At 37.9% G+C, this 26,063-nt stretch overlaps 1 protein-coding gene across 9 annotated transcripts in view; it reads right to left on the bottom strand.

The window, feature by feature from the left end:
• The window catches only part of KHDRBS2 (KH RNA binding domain containing, signal transduction associated 2), a 552,762-nt gene extending 527,265 nt beyond the window's left edge, over window positions 1-25,497 (bottom strand). For 8 of the 9 annotated variants that reach the window (XR_009221966.1, XR_009221967.1, XR_009221968.1 and 5 more), the window contains exon 1: window positions 25,200-25,497. Coding sequence is in view for 6 of the 9 variants with exons in the window: in XM_058554086.1 (XP_058410069.1) it covers window positions 25,200-25,290 (91 nt within the window). In the remaining 3 variants the exon portion in view is untranslated. The remainder of the gene's footprint in view (window positions 1-25,199) is intronic. The other variant, XM_058554092.1, reaches the window with a different exon arrangement.
• Window positions 25,498-26,063: the final 566 nt, after the last annotated feature.

Genomic DNA, 26,063 nt, shown 5'->3' with positions numbered 1-26,063 from the left:
AATATTGGGTTGTTAGATGGATTTAAGGAAATGTAAAGCATGAGAGCATTGACGAGCACATAACCAGTGCTTCACAGGCTAATTGCCTTCTCTGTCCTGCAAGTGGTATATTATCTGTTTGGACTGACTAAAACTATCAAAGATGAGAATATTTGAAATAAATATGAAAGCAGATTAATTTCATATCAACATGAGGCAATTAACCCTCCTACACTAGACATTTGAATCATTTATTACTAATACTTATTTGTCCTTTAATAACTCATATTCATTTTGAAAACTCACTGTGAATATTAAGGTAGAGCCAGAACACCTTCAGGCAGTTTATCTCCCTCCACCTTTGGCTTACTTGCTCCACTAAATAAGAGCAGGTCCACGTCTGGCTTTCCTACAAGTTGAACAGCTACCTTCAGCCACCTACTTCCCTCTTTTCCTGACCTACTTCAAGAGTTTCAAACTTCTCACTCAATCTGGTCTCTAACGAGTGTTTTGTTTTGTTTTTTTTCTGAAACACAAAAGCCATGGAGTAAGCATCTTGCTTTGTTCCCCAGAAGCATAAACTTACCTCCATTTCCCAGTCTTTACCTAATTACAAGAAACTTCTTCTGCCCTGTCATCCCCGGGATGACCCAGCTTGGCCTTGAGCCTGAAGCAGGCTTAACTAGTCGGCAATTCATGGACATGAGTAGTGTTTCTACCAGTGCCCCATGGCAGGCGGCTCCAGCGCTGCCCATGTTCCCATCAGGGTCCCCTCTCAGCATTTGGAGAGTGCCCAGTGTTAGTGCAGAAATGGATCTCAGGTGACGAGGTGCAATGCCTTCATCCCAGAGAGGAGAAAACGAGGAGTGCGGAAAGGGGTCCTTTCTCAAGGTCCCAGTCACCAAAGCACAGCCCAGGAGAGAAACCAGTCTTGTGCTCTAATAAATCATGAAGGGAACATGGATCTGTTTCAACAGACAAAGAATTATGCCTATTAGAAGCACCAACTCAGAGCACGATACAGTTTTCTTTTAAGAATATTTTTCTGATTCTAAAAGAAATAAATGGTCATTGTAAAAAATTGGAGAATTACTAAAAATATAATGAAAATAATCATGGATAATTCCAGAATTCACAAAGAACTTCTGGTATCCATATTCCAATATTTACATCAGGATCACATCGCATATGAAGTCTAATTTTCAAGGCAGCTCCAGTGGTCAACATTATACAGGATATAACTTGTTACTCGTAGATGTGGGTACATGATTAGGCTGTTCAGCTGCTGTCAGGAAGGCCTTTTAGTGTTGCACGTGGAACACAGGCTTCGCTGTCAGTAAGGTCTGGGGTTCAAGCCAAGCTTGGCCACTCCCTAGCTGCGTGTACTTGGCTGCACTATCAATAAGATGCAAAGAGCTCTGTTTGAGGCTCAAACGAAGTAATATGAACCTTATTCTTTTTTTTTTTTTTTTTTTGGTGAGGAAGATTAGCCCTGAGCTAACATCTGTGCCCATCTTCCTCTATTTTCTATGTGGGATGCTGCCACAGCATGGCTTGATGACTGGTGTAGGTCTGTGCCCAGGATCCGAACCTGTGAACCCCAGGCTGCCAAAGAAGAGCATGCCGAACTTAACCACTATGCCACCAGGCCAACACCCTGAACCTTATTCTTATTAAAACTCAGATTTTTATTTATGTTGTGCTTCTAGATGAAAGAAAAGAATGACTTTCTCATCAAATGTAGTTCTTGATCCCGTTACCAAAACCTAACTGTCAGAGAAGTCTGAGTTAAGCTACATGTTCAGATTGAATGGAACACAGTAGCAGCCACCTTTTGACTCTTCTTAAATCACACCACCTGTGTGTCACTCCACAGCACTCCAAAGAAAATAAAAATTCCACACTATTCTCAAGTAGATATCCACCCAGTCCTTGAACTCCACTTCTCTTCTCCTGTCCAAAGAAAAGCCATCTGGCCTTTTAACCTAAAATGCCCAGTGACCCCTTTTAAGACTGAAACTTGTAGATAAACGTACCAAACTTTGAAGCTATATTCTATGGGAAAATCACTTTAATAACAGTGTCAATCTCTCTGTGGCGGGTTTAACCAAAACTGATTATGGGAATTGTTTTCCTCAATGTTTAGGTCTGAGCATTTCCATTTCTATTGCTTTATCACCTTTATTTTAATTATAATAAGTAAGCATAATACCTAAATAAATTTTTAAGAACCACGCAAAATTAAGAAATACTATTTTTATGAGGAAAAAAGCAATTTAGTAACAATTCACAACAGAGTTAGTGTAGCCTTTGTTTTCCAGTATCCTATTTCAAGGATTTCTTTACTCACAGCCAGAATTCTCTCCTCCTGAAATCTAGTCACTGGCAATACATCTAACTCTAGGCTACTAAACAGATATACTTGCTTTTATTAATCCATAATGATAGCTTTTCATGTGAAAAATAGAAGAGACTCTAAATGAATGTGCTGGAGTTGTTTATGTAAGTAGCAGTGTTGAAGTAGATTTAAGCAAATATAATAATTATACTCAAGATCTAAAATTGCTTCTCTTTGCCAAAAGGATAAAAACTCAACTCATTAGGGCATAAGTTGCTTTGTGATTTTGCCCTTGTCAACTTCTCTAGTCTCAATTGTTCCACATGTGTCTATATGCTCTAGCTCCGTGGAACTACTAACCAGTTCTGAGCTAGAAGATCAGAATTAGCAGCATCACTGGCAGTGTTTTTATTTTGACAGAAGCCCACCTGTCTCAATGAATTGCAACTAATTAGATAGCTCCCATTTTACAATATGAGAAATGTGCTACTACTCAATAAAATGATACCAAAAATCATAAGCACAGTGACTTACAACTAAAGAGATGTACGTTTGTTCTTCACAATTCTACAACGGCAGTATGAAAGTGAGGAGATCTCTGAATATGAGAGACAAATGAGCCATTTTCCATTAATGGCAGAGTTAGCCAGCAAGTGTTCTTAAAGCAGAAAGCAAGCAATGTCTTTTGTTACAATTTTAAGTAAATCAAATTAGACTATAAGAAATAACTTTTTTTTTTTTTTTTTGTGAGGAAGATCAGCCCTGGGCTAACATCCATGCCAATCCTCCTCTTTTTGCTGAGGAAGACTGGCCCTGGGCTAACAACTGTGCCCATCTTCCTCCACTTTATATGGGAGGCCACCACAGCATGGCCTGACGAGCGGTGCATGGGTGCGCCCCCAGGAACTGAACCCCTGCCACCAGCAACGGAGCACGCGCACTTAGCCGCTACACCATGGGGCTGGCCCCGGAAATAATTTCTAAAATAATATATTTTTCATCTGTTCCACAGCAATTGGCTGATTAGATATGGAATTTTTGGAGTTTATTCATTTTAATCCAATAAATAGTAATTCTAAGCCATTATCACTATCTTGTATCTGGGGTACTAATGAGCCCATAAATTGGATAATAATTCTGAAAACACTTATGTACCAATGAGATTTTTCTCCATCCCAAGTCACCATAAACATCAGTTGTTGAAAGGCATGGGTACATACTACTGTTTTCCATTTGAGGCTTTGATATATTCATTGAAAAATTGAAAAATTTGAACTTCTCTACATTTATTTTATTTATTCTATCAAGAAGTGGCAGGAGGCATACCCCAATATTTAGACTCAAATATCTGAATAACTCTGGAAATACAATACTCTTTTAGTACAGGATATCAGAAATGGGGATTCAGGGGTCCACTGTGCATTTCCAGCACTCAATCCTCATCAATCACCTTATAAAAAGAATTCCAATTTTGTATATAATCAGTTGAAATTACCTTCAAGTGAAATTACATGAAAACACATCTGTTAACCATATCATTTGAGGTTATGTCACTGTGTTAATCATTTCTATCACTGTCAGTAAAATCAAGTATTCTTACGTTAATCTACATATTTAAATAATAAAAGTAGAAATAAAGTTAAAAACTAAAAAAGATATCTCAAAAATTTGAAATACAGGTTTTAACACAGATTCATTAAAATTCATGAAACCTCAACTGGCATCTAACCTAATACTACGCGAAATTCTGAAATTCTGACTTCATGCAGGCTAAGGTACTTGTTTTTAGCAAGTATTGCTTTATCATCTTTGTTTATCAGCATCTCGTACAGTTCTTGAATCATAGTTATAGCCAATACATATCTCCTAAGTTGAACTAATAGATATGTTTAATATACAAATCTATAATAATGCACATACCTGTTAAAATGAACTAACCTTAGTAAAAAATAAGCTACAAATATATAGAAAATATATGCTAAAATTTTCTTTAGAGAGAAAATGTTCTAAAATCAAACATACGTAAAACGAGCACCTTGGTCAGCTTTATACCTGTGTCACCCTGACATTCCATCATGCCTGCATTTCACAGTTGCAGCAAGCAAGCAAAAAGCAAGAGATTAAAGTTTGCCTATGAGTATAAACATAAAAATTATATGAAACAAAGCTGATATTCATATACTGCCATACACTGCATTCTCTGAGTAAATTTAACGAAAGGGCTCATTAGTAACTTAGAATTTTATATTTACATTTTCTATACCACTTGTAGTAAGTATATTTTGTTCAATCTAAGTTTAAAAAGCACATTCAGTGCTATGACATGTCCATAGGAAAAAATTCCACTTACTTTCTGGAGTAATTTTATAAATTATTTCTTATAAATGTATAATTTAGCACAAGACGTGGAATGTTTTTCATGTTTAAAAACCCAGCATCTCTTTTAGATACTTTTAGGATCTAGCAGCCTACGTAACATCAACTCGTTTTTTTCCATTACACAAATTATCAACTATATTTTTTAAAATATTTTAAAAAACAACAGTTGCTGCATTTTGTCTCCACCAAATATTACTCATGCATGATTAAGGTCCATGGCAATGAAAACAACATGGTGTTATTTTTGTTTAGCAGACTGATAATATCTTAATTCCAACTAGAATAATACCAATTGTTTTCATATTTTACCATTTTAAAGTATTACTGCCTCTCTCAAACCACTGCAAATACACATATTATTCTCAACCATACTCTATAACATGAAAATTTGAGAATTTCTCTACAAGTGTATATAACTAATGCTTTCTTTTACTTATGACATTGGGTTTCTTTAAATAATAATATCTATCTATTCAGTTCTCTTAATTACTGCTTCATATTCAATAATTTAAAAAAACATGCACTAAGCTTTGAGGTGAAATGGCCTTTACTCATTGGTTTTATAACCATGCTCACAGAGTAACATTTACAATTAATTTATGCACTAAGATGAGTTCACAATTGTGCAAGTTGGAAATTGCTTTAATTTCAGAGATATAATCTGAACCCTCAGGATGAAAACCCTAAAATATCACCGTCCTTCCAATCACCAAATAAAAGCACCAAGGGAAGCTTTTTTCTCAAAAAGTACAGTCAGATACATAATTACATACATAATGCAGATAACAACAAGATATTATTTCTCATTTAAAGTAAATCAGACTTAATATGACAACTAAATTGGGTAGCCAGTCGAAGAAATGGAAAGATGTTAACAATATATATTCTTTAGAATCACCTAAAATCAGGTGGTAAAAAATCAGTGAACATAAGAATTGATTGAGTCATGTCATTTTTTGAAAAAATACTAGCTGGTAACTTTACTGCTTCCTTTATGCCCCATATTTTAATGCCAGTTTTAAAACTAATAATATCAGTGTTTCAGGGACCAGCCAAAGGGCTCTCTTGTAGGGACATATATCAAAATGCTTATTACTCATTCCCTTCATCAAAAACTCTAAAACCCAAAGAACTAAATCTATAACTCTTTTTGATTCTATGCACTCTAAGATAGCTGTTATACTCATTGCAGTAGAAAGACAGTTTGTTTGCATAGTGATTTTCAAATTCAATTTTGCGGCTTTCTGAAGCTACACTTAGGGTGCTGATAACACAAAAGAGTATAGGTTGCTATCCCCTCTCCCTTTACTAGAGCCTCCATCCTCTCCTATTCCTACCAACCTCTCATTCTGCAAGAACCCACACAGAACACACTTTCAAGTTGTCTTATTCTCATTGTGAAATGTGACGTGGATTGGCTTTGCAATTACTGAGAGAGTTATAGTAGAGGCTTATAACTACATAATTCCAACTTCACTGATTCATCATCTTGCCTTTTCCTTTTTTTTTTGAAATCTACCTTTTTAATTCATTATTTCCTTTATCATCCAATTTATTGAGCCTATCTTTTTCCTATTCTGTATTAGAACCATTGAACCTAAAAGTTGAAAAGGAGGCCAAAGTGGTATTCAAGGTTGTACTTTCTTTCCAGAAACCCCACAAACATAATTTCTCATGACTAATAATTAAAAAGCAAGTGTTTCAAGTCCCTACTCCTACCCACTAAGACTCATCAGATCCAACAATTACAACTAGCTAACATGAAAACAAATTCTAAAACACAATGGATCCATAGGAATAATAACAGAAAATTGGTACTTTAGCTAATATTAGTAAAAAGAAGGATATTTTTTAATGAGCTGAGGTTCACAGACTATCGGCAAACTAGTAAGCTGAAAGTTGTACTTAAAACATTGTTAAGTAAACTAAGAGAGACAATAGGGATCCCTGGGAGTATTTGTGGTGCAATATACCCTAAAACATTATTTAGACAGAAACTGAACTTATATGATCTTGCCCATACAATAAGTCATTAAATGATAAGAGGTAAGGACAAAACAGAACTGTCTCCGGCATGCCACCCTTGCCAAAGGAGCAGCTAGCTCCTCTCCACTACAAACCAATTTTGCTAATTAATGAGCTTCCACTTTGATGGGCAGAAATGACAAGATTACTGTAACAAGTGTGTTTGTGTGTGTGTGTGTGTGTGTGTGTGTGTGTGTGTTTCCCCTATATGTCATGTATGCATGTATGTATATGTGTTTGTATATGTGTATTTTTTGAGACATATCATTAATAGTTAAACACTCTCCCGGATTTGACACATAAAAAAGGATTAAAAATTACAGGATATATATATATATATACACACACACACACACACACACACATTTTTTTTTTTTTTTGGTGAGGAAGATTAGCCCTGAGCTAACACCTGTTGCCAAGCCTCCTCTTTTTGCTGAGGAAGATTGGCCCTGGGCTAACATCCATGCCCATCTTCCTCCACTTTATATATGGGACTCCTGCCACAGCATGGCTCGATAAGCGGTGTGTAGGTCCGCACCTGGGGTCCAAACCTGCGAACCCAGGGCCGCTGAAGTGGAGCATGCGAACTTAACCACTATGCCACCAGGCCAGCCCCAAAAAGTACAAGATATTTTTTAAAAAAATAAGAAAGTTAATTGAGGAAGGATTAAGAAAATGAATTAGCTAAATGTTATATTTTCAATTACATTTAGTTTAACCGACCCGAAAGTCAATAAATATTACAATAGTAAAACTAAAGTCCTTGTGACTTGCGCAAAAATTCTTTTCTTATTCTCTTTCACAACTAGAAATATCTTCTATTCACCTGCTCGCTGCGGGCTTTCAGCTCCCAGCGCAAATGGAAAGGCAAAGCATAGCAATGGGCCTTTTGAAACCAAAAGAAAAGACTGTCACTCCTAAACTGCCAGCTATTTCCCTTTTGAATACAAACATACTATTTGAAGTAATTCATTTAGCTTTTTCTAAAGGCACCTTGTGTAACCTTGCAAGTGGTGATTTGTAACGTGGCAGGCTGCTATCAGGCAGCTACAATATTTTGTCTCCGTTCAGTAAAGAGCAGCATTATTCTAAAGTTCATTCAGAGAGAAACATTTAAGGCGAGGGACTCTCCAAACCTAGTTCACGTTTCTCCATATGTTGTTTGAGGGGCAGGAGGAGGTTGGGTAGACAAACCATCTTCCTCTCTAATAAGTTGACTCTTTCCTGACTCACAAGGGACTCGAGCATGTAATGTCTGTCCTGCACGGCCAAAAAGTGGATGAAAGCAATCTTACATGATAGCATCCTATGCATCGCAGTGTCTGTGCCTGCCTCTCTCTCTTCATCCTTTCAACTCCAGGGCACACACCTGCCCGACTTCCAGCAGCCAGGGCCTATAGATTTCTTGCTCCAGGGCTGTCACTGGCTGTCAGAGCCTGCTGCTTAGCCCCCAAGTGACGAGCATGACATGTCAGGGAATTAATGCTTGCTAGGAGCCGCTCTCAACCAACAGCTAATAGGATTTGGTACAAATACCCTAGCTCCCTCAGCTTGTATATATTTTACACTGGTTCCCCAAATTTCCCAAAGCGATTAAGCATCAGTTGCCTATACTAGTAACTTGCTTGATAAAGAAATAAAAAAAAAACCCTTTGTTGGATGCCTTTCCTTGGTGTGTAACTTCCCCATTTCCTGAGATCACCTCCAAAATAAATTACTTGTACTCCAATATTTGTTTCAAGGTCTACTTCTGGAGAAAACTGTAAAACATTATGCACCTCTTGCTGAATAAATTTGGACTTAACTTCACCCAAAATGAATAGACGCACATCTGAAATACATATCTATCCTAGCATACCATCGGCAATGAGGATGTCAACAAAGAATAGGACAATCTAACGGCTATATTCTTTGTCCTTCTTACTTCCATCTCCAGGATTAACTGAATTTGAAAAGGCAACGTTTTAAATAATGGTGTATATTATATAGGCATTTTTAATTTATAGATAATTATAATTAGGCTCACAAGCACGCACATAAAGAAAAACGCTAACTCGTTAGAGATTAATAAAGTCACGTTGGCACTGTAGTTTGTTTCAGTGCTGCCAATTAGTGCCAATACAAGCGAGTGTCCACATTCAAATCCTCCTCTCAGGGTCTGCGTTTAGGGGAACCCAAACGAAAACATCACAGGAGACTGCCGTTGTCCTACACCTAGTTCTGTTCTCTTAACCGAAGTTGTTCTGGCTGCAAATAACATAAACCCGTTGGAGCGATCTTAAATACTTATCAGATAAGTGCATATCTTGGAAAAATTCTGGTGTTTCTCAAGGAACCAAGGTCAGCTGAGCCCCTTGAAAGACCTCCTTGGAAGGCCACAGGCAACTCAGGAAATTCTCTCTCACGTCAGCCTCACCCGGCCCACACTCAGCCCACAACCCCAGAGTTGACACTTCCTCTGAATTAGCGACCAGCCCAAACTGGTCAGCTTCTTCCTGGCTTTAAGGCCAGTTGCTCACAGGAAAGGATCAGTGCCCGCTCTGACCGTCTGGCTGCAGCCAGGTAAACAGGGGTCAGTGATACAGCACTCTAGGAAGAGGACTGGGCGTCTGAGAGAACAGAGGTCAAAACAAACTTCCAGAATCCTCTAAAACATCCATTACATACTATCAGTTATTAGGGACTAGAAAGTGAATTGCATCTGAGAAAGTCGTACTGATTTTTCACTTCTAATTGGGAGTGGTCAAGATGAGCGACTTATGGTGAACATTACATGCATCGGAGACTTTATTCTCTCCTCTGCACCCAATGTGGATCTCAAACTGACCGATATGGTACAAGTTTGATACATACCTAAAAAGACGTTTACTTGCAGAGATTTAAATATCTCTATGGACTACTCTTTAATATAAATCATACATTCTAACATTTCACGTTCAGATAAATTTCAAAAGCAGTGTTCCTTTATGGTAACATGAGGAATTACTGTCCAATACCATGGAATTTTTAAAATATAAGAGAAAATGGACATTCATAGGTCATCTAATCAAAACTTTCATTTCCAAGGAAGTATCAATATATATCTTTTAAGGAAAACAAAAGAGTTATTTTTCCTTTTCTCAGAACTTTCTATAGGAGGTTCTAAATACCCCCGTGGGAATACATTTTAGTACTTCCCAACGCTATATCACTCGATGGCATCTAAATCCATTTTTCTTCCAGTCCAGATGCAAACAGAAATTGTCCACCGCATCCCTAGTTCTACATCCCACAACACGATCATCTTCCTTCAGAATGTGTAGCCTCGCTGCCCGTATGAACACAGTCCTCCAAGAATTACCTCGTCAGATGCCAGTCCTGCCTGATGTATTCTGTCAGTCTGGATCATTGTTAAATCTTCTTTTTGGTTATTAGTGTTGACATGATGAGTACCTACATGTTTACTAAATGATAGTGGTTTGGTACCCGTGCTTTAGGGATTAATGTACAGTCACCAGTCACTTATGCCCTTGGGCAATTTTAAAAACTTTATCACATTTCGGGGTAATAGCAATGCTGGCTGTTAATATGCGATTGAAGATCAAGAGATATAAATGGGCCATCCCTGTGGATGTAGATGTCAGTCCCAGTTGTTTGTCTACAGGTATATCTGTTTTACCCAGGGTAGGGTTGTCAATGCTGTACAATATATTGCTTCTGTATGATATACTTTTTCTTGCAAAAATAGAAAAAGCATATAACCTATTTTCTAAAATTATATGGCCTTTGTTAATGAAATGTTCAACATATATACTATTACCTACTGTTTTGTGATAGGAGAACCTACTTTGCTACTCAGGACAGTGCAATGGCTTGGATTTTACTAGATATCACTACTGCTCATTAGCAGCAGAAACCTTACACTTCTTTATTGGTAGAAAGCTGTACTTGTCAGATTTGGCAAATACCAAGGCCTCTAGGATGGTTAGTTTTCTCCTCAGTTACAATAAGAAAAGTATATTCATATTTTTTTCAAGAATTATGTTCTAAATTCTGAGGAAAAGGGAAAAAATCATATAGCTATATAGAATTTTAAAGCACAGTATAAACACATTTCATGCTTCATAATCCTAAGACAGTCATTGTTACATTTTCTATTGGAACAGACATATGGAAGGTCAATATTTTAAGGCAGTTCACATATACTTAAACACTATGATCTTTATTTTTCTATATTTTATTAAACACTACATTCATCATGTTTACACTATATCTTTGAACACTTTAAACATAACAATGAGCAAAGGAAAATCTTTTCAGCAAATGATGTTGGAACAACTGGATACTCAAATCTAAAAATAAAAGAACTCTGACCCTATCTTGACACCATACACAAAAATTAGTTCTAGATGAGTCATAAACCTATACCTAAAAGCTAAAGCCATAAAGTCTTTAGAAGAAAATATTGAGAAGACCTTTGTGACCTTGAGATAGGCAAAGATATCCCAGAGTGGTCACAAACAACACTAAGTATAAAGAAAAAAATGATAAATTAGACTTCAGAAAAAACTAATAACTTATGCTCTTCAAAAGACACTTAAGAAAATGAAAAGATAAGCCACATATTGGGAGAAAATATTTCCAGTACACATATTTAACAAAGAATGCAAATCCAGAACATACAAATAACTTCTACAACAATAAAAAGACCAAAAATCTAATTAAAAATTTGTCAACATTCTAACCAATCATTTCAAATAAGAAAATAGACACAAATGGCCAAAAAGCACATGAAAACACGCTCAACATTATTAATCACCAAGGAAATGCAAATTAAAACCACAGTTAAGTTACCACTTGAAACCACTAGAATAGTCGTTGTTAAAAAAACTGAGAACTTCAAATGTTGGCAGGGAAGTTGGACAACCAGAGTTTTCATACATCATTGGTGGGAAAATAAAATAGTACAACCACTTTAGAAAAGTACTAGGCAATTCCATATAATACAAGGTTAACCATATATACACTCTAAGACATAGCAATTACACTCCAAGTAAAGAGAACATATGTCCACAAAAATCTCGTACATGAACGTTCATAGCAGCTTATTCAGAATAAGCTAACACTAAACACAGCCCAGATGTCCATCCACAACAGACTGGATAAACAAATTGTGACATATTTATACAATGGAACACTACTCAGCAAGAAAAAGAAATAAACTATTGATACACACAACAACATGGATGACTTGCAAAAATATATTGAACTTAAGCAGAAGGAAGAGTATATACTCTTCCATTTTATTTATTTACTTATTTATATACTTATTCCATTTTATACAAAGTTGAAGAACAGTCAAAGTGATCTATGATGAAAGTAGTTACAAAAGGAAACGCAGATTAATACGAAGGGAGTATAAGAAAACTTCCTGGGCAGACAAAAATGTTCTCTATCTGGCCAATAGTCTTGTTTACACCAGATTATACAATTAGCAAAACTCATCAAATTGTCTACCTAAAAACTGCATTTCACTGTTCATAAAATTTGCCTCATTTTTTTTAAAGGAAGAAAACCAGAGTAAAGAAAAGAAGTTTATTGATTTCTGCCATCGAGTAAATTCTGCACAAACACTTGCACAGGATTCATGAGATGATTGGTTGATCTATGATATAGCTGACAAGAGTCTATCTCATAGATGAGGAAACAAAGGCTCAAAGAGATTTAGAAATTTTCCCCTAGTCACAAAGCAACCAAGTAGCATACCTGGGATTCAAACACTAGTATTTTGACTTCTACCACGTTCTTTCTACTCTAACAGTAGCTCTCAAACATTTTTTACCACCTTCCAGATAAAGAAATACCACACACACATACTAATAAATGTTTCATAATATAATGTTTAACCTTAAAATATATAATTAAAATTTTACAAAAGCACGACTTCTTTCAGGTCCAACATAGTCAATATTTCCTCCAGTCCTGAAACGAAGCTATTAAAGATAATACATACAGTATATCTTTTCACACCATAATGTCACTCAGTGTGGAGAAATACTCATACTACAAGCTTTAAGGATCTAAGAATACAGCAGATTCAGGCGCCCATCTCATGCTCACTGTGGATCATAGCTTCACGGATTAGAAAGGAGGCAGTACATGTCTATACTGACTGTAGAATCACAAACTCAAGGGGAAAATGTATCAAGAAGGTGGCAGTGGTCACCAGTCACATGTGCCAACAAGTCAACAAGAACTATCAAACAAAAAAGTAGGTGCATGCAATGGATTAGGGAGAACGCAAGACTCAAGTTCAAAGACAATTTTAGAAAAGGAGTAGGAATTAGCTTTATAATTTTATATGAGATGTAGTTTTGTTTAAGGATATTCCATGTTACACTAGGAAAGTTAGCAAGGTAGAAGCAGAGGGCATGGAGAGCAGAGATGATGGCACAGTCTAGGAGTTGCATTGAATTTAAAGTGAGCAAAAGAAATGATAATACATGGGTGTCATTACCTTGTTAGTTTAGAACTAATAGTGTCCTCATTTTACACATGAGGAAAAGAGGAATATAGAAGTTAAAGTAACTCACCCAAAATAATACAGATCTTTAAATATAGGAACAAAATTGGAACCTAGGGAGTTCAGTTCCAGCATCTATGCTGTTAATCACTACAATTAAATGCCTCTCTTATTTCTACTGTTCCCTTCCATAGGCTAAACCATACAAAACTGCTGTTTGGGTAGGTCAAAATGATTAAACATGATTGATTTCATAAATTAACTACTCCTACCTCTCCTCCTCTATGAAGTCCAAGTTCTTGGAGGTTCGTGGAGGTTCGTTTTCAATCTCATTCTCACATGGTCTCACTATTCACTCCTCAACCTGAAGAAATCTGGGATTTTCTTCAGCTCTTCTCTCAACTTGTTCTTTGCTGTCAAATCCACCAGAAATTTTGAATCTTTGTCTTACTTGGCCTATCTGCAGCACTTGAAAATATTAACCAAATTCTTCATTTTTCAAATACTCTACCTGAACTTACTTGATCTTTCCTACCTACATTCTAGGAAACTCCTTTCAGTTAACTTTAGAGATTACTTTTCTTGTCTTTCCCTTAAATGCTATCCCTTAAATTCCTGTCATAGTAACTGACACCACCATTAAACCAATTATCAAGGAGTAACCTTGACAACAGCCTTGACTACCCTTTATTTTTCATCTCCTGTATCCAATCTGATCCTTTACATATTACTTGAACAGTTTCTAGTAGCTCTGTCCACTTCTCCCTGTCTGCACTCTCATTATTTGAATTCAGGCTACCATAACTTCTCTCCCAGATTGCTGCTCTATCTGATGACCCACTCATGTCTTATATCTGTCGAATCCATTCTCCAACAGTGCAGCCACATTATGCTCTAAATGAAACTCTGATATCACAATTGCCCCTTTTTAAACCTTTAAATGATTTACCATTGCTTTTGGCATAAAGTCCAAACTTCTTAGAGTTTACAAGATATGTGTGATAAGCCTCTACCATTCTTAGACCCACTTTTCTTGATGCTTTCTCTCTTACTGTATTTTCCAAGCATACTTAATCTTTGGGTTCCAGGACCCAATTACAAAGTTATGGGTGGGGAGGGGCTTCCCACACAACACTATGCAATTCTCAGACACTAGCAGCATGTACGAGAATTCATCTCAGTTCTGATGCTATCTACCCAAAGATAATGTCAGATTCCACAGGTTAAGGGTTCAGTCCTACAAGAGTGCCCTCCCACTTCAGACGCTAGTTGCAAGCCCAGGCTGTTAGCTGTACTTCTAACAGACTGGCTATAAACCAGAGGTTCCCACGATCTCTCGGGGTTCAATTAATTTGCTAGAGCAGCTAATAGAACTCACAGAAATGTCTTACTTATTAGATTACCAGTTCATCACAAAGGATATAAGTCAGGAACAGCCAGATGGAAGCGATGCATAGGGCAAGGTACGCGGAAGGGGCATGGAATTTCCATGCTCTCTCTGAGCTCACCACTCTCCCCAAAACTCCATGTGTGCAACAACTCAAAGCTCTCTGAATCCAGTCCTTTTGGGTTTTTATGGAGGCTTCATTATATAGGCATGATTGGTTAAATCACTGGGCCACTGGCAACTGATTCAACCTCCAGCCCCTCTCCCCTTCCAAAAGGTCAGGGGGTGGGACTGAAAGTTCCAACCCTCTAATCACAGGGTTGGCTCCACTGGCAACCAGCCCCCATCCTTAGGTGGGGTCCAAAAGTCACCTCATTAACATAACAAAAGACGCTTTTATTGCTCTCATCAGTTAGGAAACTCCAACGGTTTTAGGAGCTCTGTACCAGAAATGGAGATGAAGACCAGACATATATTTCCTATTATAAATCACTATATCACACTTAACTTCCTCTGATTCAGTTAAATGTTCTGTTTCTTTTCAGGCTTTGGAGATGTTGTTTGCTATATCCATGTATAATACTCTCAGATTATGGCCCCTTCTTCCCTGAATCCTGGCCATATCCTATTTATTCGTTAGATCTCAACTAACATACCCCTTCCTGTTTAAGTTTCCCATGATCTCTGTAGATCTCCTGTAGATCTTCTTTAGGTGCCCTACCCAGGACTTCTAAAGCATCATCTATTTCCCTTACCATTGCATTTTGCAGATCCTATGAAAATTGCTTATCTAATTGCCTGTAACTCTTGTCCGCTCCTCAACCTAAACGTAAGCCTCAGTAATACAGAGCACAGATAATAAGAACCAATTGGACCGAGTCTCCACTATTTCTCATTGATTACTTATGTCTAGTATATGCTTAACACACACACACACACACACACACACACACACATTTTCTACTCATTTTACTCAAAGAAAAACCATTTGGTTTATTGCAACTCATTCCAAATACTTATCACTTCATCTAATTCCATTACATAGCTTTTAACTATCATTATGCTTTATTCTACCAGATTTTCCTTATATGGATATGATATAATTTCCAACCTCTCACTAATTTCAGAATACTAGTTTAGTGCATAGCCATCTACCATCTTGAGGTCCATTCCAAAACAATATCGTACAATAAAACACCATCTGCCTCAGCACACAAAATATTCTTTCATCTTCACACAATTCCTTAAAGTGCCCCTCTTCCACCAGAGCTTGGATGGATAAAAAGGCAGCTTCTAGTTTTTGCCTTCCAGAAGGAAAAACTTAGACTATCTGGAGATACGGATGATCCTTAATTTAATTTAACATTCACTTAAATTTCCCCATTTATAACATTTACCTGCCTAAATATATAATAAGAAATGTATTCTATTATGTATTCATTCATCTACTGTTTGCATTTTATAGTCTTATACCATAAATGTATTGTTGCAAGTAAATCAAATTTCCAAAAAGTCAAATTCCTTAAATTTCCTGGAGAAAATTATTTTAAAAGAAACAATAAATTCTATAGTAACAGGTATTTAACTTTTCTAAAAGTTTTTCAAAGCAAGACCTTGATATTTCCTTAAACAAGTAATATTCCTCATATTGTTCAATTATTGATTGCTTTTCGACGCTCTTTCACTTTATAATTGGACATTTACCTAATCTCTGATATATTGCTTAAAAAGCCCAAATTGATTATGCTACCCTCTAATCTGCCTCTTCATCTTTTCCCATAAAATAGGGACAATATGACCTGTCTTTTTGGATATAATGTAAGGACCAGAGCCAGAATGTGTGTTCAATAAAAGTAGCTATTACTTGAGCCAGCCCTTTCTTCTCAAAATTAACACATTTCTTCCCCTTCAGCCTCTTTGCTGAGTTTCTGTCACAGAGGCTCCCTCTTCTGAGCTGTAGTCAAGGGCCCATCATTTTCTGACATACAATTCTATGAACCTGCTAAAAATATCTACACTCTGGAGGAAACACATTCATTCTGCTTTTCTATCAGAAAGGTAAAATCTAATCTTTAATGTTTTAAAGGAAATGGACATCAATTGTGCCATTACTGATAACAGTGTAATAACACCAACCAATCTGTTTCAAAGTCATTAAATCCTAAAACCTCAGAACCTATAGACAACATTTAAATCAAGCCATATGGCTGAGTTATCTGTTCCTGACCACATGTGAAATCTGCTCATCTCCAAATTTTAAACAAAACCAACATTGCCTCCAGAGAGGACCTATAGTTAGTTGCTCTCCCTTCCTAGAAGAATTCAGCTAAAGTAAGCAATTCTCTAAAAAACATGGGGAAAACAATGCCTCAGCAAAGCACACAAAGTTCTCCAATCCCTTTCTGGATCAAAAAAAAGCCTGGAATCTTCCCCTGTTCCTTGCCACCTCATCATCAAATTCCCTCAGAAACTACAGTCAATATAAGACATTCAGAAAATTTAGGATGTCTCGATAATCCTTAACCCAATTCTGTACTTAGGTAATAAACTCACTTGTCTTTTATATACTATACTTATTTAACAATATTGTGGAATAATTCATCCAATACTCGTATTCAGGAACATATTTCAGAATTTAATGACAACAATCACGTTGATCTCCTAGACCTAATTTGGGTACTAATATCTGACCTTCCTTCAAAGCTTGACTAAAATTGTGTCTCTTCCACAGGAGGCAGTATGGTATAATGGTTACACATGATCTCTGGGTGAAAAAGCCTGGGTTTCTGCTTTACAAGTCATTTGCTACGTGACCTGAGATAAATTAACTTCTCTAATTCTTAATTTTTCTCATTTGTAAGACAAGGATAACGCTAATAACTATCTCATAGGTTTGGTGGGTGCACTAATTGTGGTAATGCATGCAAAGCATCTAGTACAGTACCTGACAAAGAGTAATCTCCCAACAAAGGCTGACAGCAATGATGACGATGCTGATGATGAAGAAGAATCTATGATGACCATGACCACAAGAGTAGTGACCTCCCCTGAATTCCTATGATATCATCGGTCTGTAAAACCCAGCAGATCTTCCCATGCACTGTCATTTATACTTTATGCATACTGTTGAATCCCCCACAGATTATTTAAAAACTAATAAACATCTGATACCTCTTCATATACCAATAGCACATATTGCAGACAGGTTTACTGACACACATTCAAGGGCATGTGTGATTATACAGTCAAAAGCAGTAGAATCCTAGCTCTAGGGATTCAGCCCCCAAGCTGTAGCTAAACTGTACAGGTGTCTATAATAAATGGCCTAAAAATGTGTCATTCAGATGTTCTTGAATGTTTATTCTCTCTCTCTACTACAAAATCTTCTTGGAAGTAGTGTTCACGAGGCAAAAATAAGCAATGGAGGATATGCTACAAATGACTTGTTTTCCAAAACAGTGGATAAGGATTGAGCAACAGGACGCTTGTCTATGACTTCTCAAGTTTTTGACAAATAAAACATGCAATCATTTCAGAACTTTCCACTTGAGAAAATGAAGAAGTCATATAAGATGTGTATTTGCTAACATTAATTTGAGAGGTCAGCTATTAACCAGTACTTCATCATTTAAAAAAAAATCGATTTCCATATCATGCTTATTTTATTGAAATTTACCATTTTTGTGAGAAAAGGGGTCATATTTTAATCTATGCATATATTAAATCTTATACTGTTTTTAGCTTTAAAACAGTGCCAGAATATAATTCCAATTAAGATTCATTTCTTATATATATTCAGCGAAAAAAAAGGAGATCAAATCATGTGTTCAAACAAACAAGGGCACAAGAAAAGCTGGCGACATTACAGAATTATTTTCAAGGATTTCTAAAAACTGCCTCTACAACTTCCTTCCCTTCCAAAGCTGCTGTGGGAACAAAGAGCTTCAATCTAGATTGTATACTTAAAAACCAAGAATAATGATCAACCTCACTTTGTTCCCACTCTCACACACCGTGTCACAAAGTCTCTGAAATAAGACAAATAAAGAGAAAAAATATTGAGCCCATTATCCAAATGGATTTATCCTGGTCATGCTTATTCTCATATAACTAGTTAATGAAATATTCATGCACAAGGCCTAACATGTATTCACAAGAAAATTTTATAAAGAAATAAATTAAAACACACAAGTGAATGGGGACTGGCTATTATTTATAAAATAAACATAGAATACCTCGCAAAAGGTGGAAAGAAGAAAGCAGGCTGGCTGGGTACCACAAGACCCAGGAATGACATCGCAGTGGTTTCCCTAGTTCTTATTGTGCCTCAGATATGTGAAAGTGGGTACTGGAAAAGCTGGCAATCCAGAACTTTCAACAGAAACAAACAAAAAGAAAAAAAGCCTCAAGAAAAGCCTACTCTCTCTAGCCACAGGACTAGAAACACTGCAATCTAGCAAGCCAAGAAAACTTTCACACAACAGACATCCTTCTCCAGCCAAACAACACAAAAAAACAGTGTCTCGTGCTCACCCCTGTCAAGAAAGGTTAAGTAGGGGGTCTAGACTTCCAATCTCACCCAGCTGTAAAGAGGCACCCTTTCCCCTCTGGGTGGAATCAGAGAAGACCGAATGGGGAACAGGGACTTCATTTCCACTCACAGTAAGGAGGCCTCCCACAGTGGCAATAGAGGCCACATGGACTTCTACCCCCATGAACAGTAACGAGGCACCCTTCTCCCTCCACGCCACAGTGGTGTCAGAGGAGGTCTCATTCCTGCTGTAACTTTCACCATGCTCCAGCAGGCATGAGGCCTCCCTACCCGTCTTGGTTCACTAGAGGCCACACAGGGAGTAGTAACAAGGGGCTCCTCCCCGTCCTGGCCAGAGTGGTGTCAGTGGATACCTAGGGAGTAGTCTGAACTTCTACCTCCACCTGGAAGTATCAAGGTGGTGCCCTCTCTCCCGCTGCTGGAATGCTGTCAGAGGAAGCCTGTTAAAATAGAGTACTGCAGTCAAGTATCGCTTAATGGTGGGGATACATTCTGAAAAATGCATCTTTAGGCAATTTCACTGCTGTTCAAACACCACAGAGTATACTTACACAAACCTAGATGGTATTGCCTACTACTCACCTAGGCTGTCTGGTACTAATCTCATGGGACCACTGTCATACATGTGGTCTGTCATTGACTGAAACGTTGTTATGCAGTGCGTGACTGTATTAAAAAGTACGGCATGGTCAGGCTTTGATTTTGAATGCATCACTCGGACAGCATGGTGTGTGTTGGGGTGGGGAGGAGAAGGATGGAGGATGGTGAGGGTGAGAAATAGAGAAGAGTAAAACCAATAGTGTGTAGTGCTTGGAAGCCAAAGAAGAAGCCAAAAAGTTAGACAAAGATGAACAGTGGAAAGTGCAGCCAAGAGACCTGATGAGAGGCCAGAAAATTTTGATTGGATTTGGCAACGAGGAGATGATTCTGTCAGTAGGGCCACTGGTTTTAGGACAATGATGAGGACAGAGACCAGACTGAAGAATTCTGTAGAGTTCTGTAGAGGTAAATTGAGAAAGTGAGGTAGCTAGAATAGACTAATATTATTTGAAACTTGAAGGAAATAAAGGAGGATAAGTGTCAAGAGAGATTATTTTTATTACTTTGGGCAAGTGAAACAAGTATTGTATTTTTTTAAGTTATTCACATTGGATCATGTTTACAAGCTGCTACAAGGAAAGAGTGGAGAGGGAGGAAGAAGTTGGAGATACAGAAGAAAAGATATAACCAGGATTCTGGAGGAGATGATGAGCATTAGGGTTAAGGATACAGGTAGACCAAGTCAGCCTTGAACAACAAAGAAACATTTCATCTTCTGGGAATGAAAGTCTGTGAGGAGGAGTATGGAAGTTTTTAGGTGGTAGAAGGTTGAAGAACACCATCAGGGACATGTCTATTTTCCCCAATGAAACAGAGGATGAAATCAGCTGTCAAGAGCAAAGGATATGTGCGTTTATGAGGAGGCCTAAGGAGGTCTGGGATGACCCTTAAAAGACACAGCACCAGCCCTAATCAAGCCCAAGTAAAACCCTGACACATGACTGTGGACTAAGGCAACACGATATTTTTTTTTAAATGATTCACTGGAGTCATTTTTCATAAGACAATTTATTTCATAACTTGGTTTATGAGCTCAAATTTCACTTAGCAGTGAGTCACAGAGTAAGGCAGTGCTTTTTTCTTATAAAAAAGCTTCAAGTTGAAGTCAAGTCCACAACGCCATTAAAATGTTAGGGAAAATCTTAAAAGCATCATCTTATATTTGTATAATTTCTGCTTATGTTTTCATTAGGTTTGTATAAATAATCTATTTGTATAAAATACTGCCTATATTGTCACAACAGCATTTTTTTAACCTTAAAAGAACCATGCCTGGTAGATATTACTTTTCCTGTTTTACAGATGAAGAAACTGAGAATCAGAGAAGAAATAAATGACATATCCTCTATTTCACAATAGGCAGAAGTGTCAACACTCTATCCCAAGTGTTTTGCTTGCTAAAGCAGAATTTTTCCACTATATCATAAACATGCTTTAATTGCAGATCAAAAATATCTTGAATTTAGTTTTTTTGGCCAATTTTTGTTTTTTATTTCAGAAACATAAATAAAATTATTCCAAAATAATTGGGAGAAAAAAACAGATTACATTAATCAAAGGAAAAGTCACATGAATACTATTTTTTACCAGAAGTTGCTTTTAGACATTAAACCTGTATCTTTCCTTAACTTAAGAACTCACCATGATTTACAGAAAATGTTTTAAGGAACATGATCTAAATTAAAAAATGATCCTTATTGAGAATCTAAATGTAGTTGTCACTACAAGTCACAATTTGTGATAAATATTCATCCCTGTTTCTCTCATGGTTTTAGAAGCTCATCTACATCTGCAAACATGAAGGCCAATCCTAGACAGAAGGCGAGGCTTTCCACCAAAAGTTGAAAATAGCATCTAGAGTTTTTAAACCATTTAAAAAAAATCATAAGAGATTTTAAAAAACCCAAACCTGTTGGGATATTTGGCAATATTTGACTTCATCATGAGTCAACCAAAATAATGATGAATCTACTAAAATTTGTGAAGAATTCAGGGTAGGAAGTCTTGCCAACCAGATGACCCAAAACACTCCCAAGTGGACAAGAATTTATTAATCCTCCTAAAGGTAGGGAATCACCATAAGTGAGTCTATAAATTTAAACAGATCTACATCTGTCAGCAGATAGGCACACTTGACTGCAAACAAGAATATTTCTATGTATATACATTTTTAGCCCCAAGCATTGATAATGGTTCAATAGACTTAAGAATGTAAATCCGTCCCCAGTGCCCAAAATAATGTATATGCCTCAAATTACATTACAGTGCAATAAATGTATTATTAATGGTTAAACTAGGAAGTAATGAAAAAAGTTTCAAAAATGTTCGACCATTGATTTTGGTATTCTGAATACATAAACACCACTCCTTTGCATCAGCAGTAGTCCCAGGGACTTAATTAGAATTACAAAGAAACATATAGATCATCTAGTCCAACTCCTTAATTTGAGGGACAAGGCAATTGGGCCTGGGGAAGGGAAGTTTGCCAAGATTCAGTTTAGGCAAAAGTGGAATTAAAATCCAAGTATTTGGATTCACAGGTCAGTGCACTTCCCAGAAGTAGCATAGATATAAATAACCTCATCTAATTTCATCTGGCAAGCAAATTCAGAGGCTGAGTGGAACTTTAAGAAGCATGCTGAATTTGCTGTTTTATCATATTTAAAAGCACCTTCCATAACAAATGGATAATTAAACAATATTATAATCACAAGAGAAAAATTATTTTAATTAATCAAATATATTATAAACACTCTTCAAACCATATTATTCAAGATCTTATTCAAGATCTTTTCTAAGTAACAGTAGAATACATAAAAGGTTTGGCCTCTTCCATTAGCTTTCTCAGACTCATTCCTACTGAAAACACAGCAGAAACTAGTGAAATAAAACAAACTACAACAAAATAACAAAACAACCAAAAAACTAGTACATTTAACCCCATGGCCTTCATTTCTAAATGAAGTAGTAGTTGCAATTGAGCACAGATTTGCATCTATCACCAATCAAAAAAGCAAAATAAATCATTGTGAAAGCTCATTGGTTTACATCACTGCCCTTATATATATTAGCTTCCGGAAAATCATTCTGAAGAACTGACTCATCTGGATCACTTTTATTACTCACTCGGTCTTGAGATTGTCTGCACAGCACTGACTAAAATGCACTTCAGTGTGCACTTTCTTTCCAAATGAATATCTATGTCAGGTTTATTTATAGCCACTGTCTTCAATCAGTGCATTTCCAGGTATGAGAAATCTCAACAATACTCTCCTATAGAGAATCTGAAACAAAACCTGGAAATCTTCGCAAACGGCCTTTGATAAGATAAGGAACGATCTATAACGTAAAATGTACATGAAGATTTATTAGAGAGTCCAAAGGACACTCACCTTGTACTCTTTAATGAGCACATTTAAAGAGCCTCAGGAACAATTAGAGCATTAATTTAAACCCTATACATCTTTTTGCATATCTCCTTATATACTCCAAGATTATCATCATCACCTTCTCCATTCTCTTTTCCTGATTATGATTTCTCTGAAATTTGGACATCTCTTTGTTTCTTACTTAGATGCTTTTCTCTCCATTTAGGAGCTTATTCCTGCTAATTCCTTACAAAAGCAGGACATGCTTCCCCCTACTGGGAAAAAACTAAATTACAAGGAACGTCGGAACTTGTTCCTCAGTATCAAGAAATCAAGTTCCTGGAAAAGATAAAATGTTAAGGAACCAGTGCATAGCCTTCTCTGACTGTTTTAGCAGCTGCAGAAATACTCATGACTCTATTAAGAGTTTCTTTAGTTTGGCAGTTTTCAAAAGTACACTAACTCTCATTAATGACTGATGAATTAATCATTGAGCCTGCTGTCCCAAAGAGAACTCCAATTAGCAGGTTAGAGAAAATAATCGATTTGTAACATTTTTTTCATTTTAAAGACATTATCTGCTAAATGAAGACACTTCTGGAAAATATATTGAAGTGAAGAATTTGAGCAGGCTTAATTGCATTTTTAATCATTCTGAACAATCTTAAGCATTTATTAACTCATTAGTTTTCAATATTCTTATTATTTTTATGTAGTTATCTTTATTTTTTAATAAAGTAGAGGGAGGGTTTAATTTTTTTAATTGACTTTACTGTTGAACTTTAATTTCTGGTTTTTTCATTCAGTAACCAAGAAAGTAGTAAACATAATTGCATTTTACCTTCCCAGATCCTCTACAAAACCAACTTGTTCCTTGAAAAACAGTTTAGTAGTTTCACACATTCAATATTTTGATTATAAATCTTTTCTTAATTGCTTAGTATGTAAAAATGAAAAAACACGTTACACTTTATTGTTGCCATACGTAATAATCTATCGTTAAAATATTTAAATAAACCTAATGCCTATTTGAACCATACACAGAGGATTAGAATTTTTCCTTCCATGTATAACTAAGTCTCAAAAAACATTTCTGAAGGGCTGAAGTTGTCACTTTGAGTTTTGCTGTAGTTGAGTCCATAACAACCTATGCTACAAAACTGCACTATAGTCTGTCTGATGATGAAGCGATTCATTATTAATGATGCATTCATCAAAAGAGATCTGGAGTTGTTTTTAAAAAGGCATGTGTAGCTTACTAAAGATATATCTTTAGCAGGTAGACGGTATTATTTCAAGATAAAAGGAGTAATTTGGTTAATATTTCTATCATACAGAAGTTTGTGTGTGTATGTGTGTTTAAACAACCTTTCAAAGCTACGCAGAAGACAAGATATATACGTTCCTCTGGGAATAAAATCTTCTTGAGCATTACAGGTACACAAAAGAAAATGCACACTTGGTAAAACAGTTGATCAATTGTGGAGTGTTCCCAGGGACCGGTATCTTGCAGAGTACCCAATCACCACACTTCAAATAAATTGATAAGCACTTTAGCCTCTGCCACACTGACACAGCCGAACACGCATAGTTTAACCTAGGTTATTCTCAGACTTTCCATAGGAAAGACTGTAATGAGACTAAAGGATATCAAAATCACTTCCCAAATGCAGCAAAATAAAATTGCTGATTTGTAGCTAAGAAGGTCTTAGAATTTGACCATTATTTACTTCCAAACAGACTTCCCTCCCCTCTGCGAAGTGAAAATATTCCCGTAGACCGCGTTACACTTGATGGTTTCTCTATCAGCGATCCTAACAGGTCACATCACCACTGCCATCAGACCTCGTAGCTCTGGTCTTCCCCAAATTGAGACGTAGAGGAGAAGGAGCATCGCCGCCCGCGCCCAGCACGGGCTCTGTCCGCCCGGGCTCTGAAGCGAGCATGTTCAGGGGGACAGTTCCCGCGAAGAAGGAGACAGGCGTCCCTCCCCAACTTCACTCCCCTAACCCAGCCGCGGGGGAGCGGGCGGCCGGCCGTTCGTGCCCATCCGTGGGGGCCAGTCCTACCTTCCGCCAAAAGGCGCGAGGCATGCACAAAAGATGGATCCAGGCTATCTTTCTCTGCCATCAGCTCAGGCAAATATTTCTCCTCTTCCATAGCGCGGACTTCGGACCGTCCCCGGGCGAAGCGCAGGGTCCGCTCGCTCGGACGCAGGGTCGCGGGCAGCGCCTGGCTGCCGCGCCGCTCCGCCTCCGCCGCGGCCGGGGGCTCTCCGCGCGCCCTCACTGGCCCACGCACCGGGCGACCGCCACTCCCGCCGGCCGGCCGCGCGGCCCCGCGCCCACACCTGCCCGTCCGTTCCGTCGTCCCTCGCTCGCGCCGAGCCGGGGCTCACACCAGCGGCCTTAACTGGAGAGGCGGGGACGGCGCGCGTCCCACCCTCGCCAACCGCTCATTGGTGGTGCTGCCAGGGGAGGCGGGGCCCCCGCGCAGGCCGCGGGCCCTCATTGGGCCGCGCCTCACGTCGGATCGCCTGACTGGCAGGAGGCAGCTGCAGAGGGGAGGGGAGCGCAGAAGGTGCAAATGCTTTCTTCTTGCAGCCCAAGCCTTCTCTGGTTATTAGGCATGCCCAGTTGTGTGGAGCCCTCTGTGTCTTCAGCGGAGGTGCGGAGCGGGGAGAGAGCGGGAAAAGCACCCATTAAACAGGGACGATCGGCTTCAAGGTGTCAGGGGGATGGGGATGAGGAGTGAGCAGCTGAGGGGATGGGAAAGCACTAGGGAAAGTCTCAGGCAGGTAGACTAGACTTCACCGGCGTCCCAAAGGCACAGGTGTCTCCTCTCCTCCCTGCAGCTCAGACGCACTCCAGTGTGCAGGAATCAGCAGCGCACCGGGTCTGGAAATATAATGAAGACTGCGTGTGGTCGGCGGC

Source organism: Diceros bicornis, chromosome 14, assembly GCF_020826845.1.
Source record: "Diceros bicornis minor isolate mBicDic1 chromosome 14, mDicBic1.mat.cur, whole genome shotgun sequence".
Lineage (NCBI taxonomy): Eukaryota > Metazoa > Chordata > Mammalia > Perissodactyla > Rhinocerotidae > Diceros > Diceros bicornis.
The sequence above is the reverse complement of the archived record's forward strand: the minus strand, read 5'-3'. Positions and strand labels throughout refer to the sequence as shown.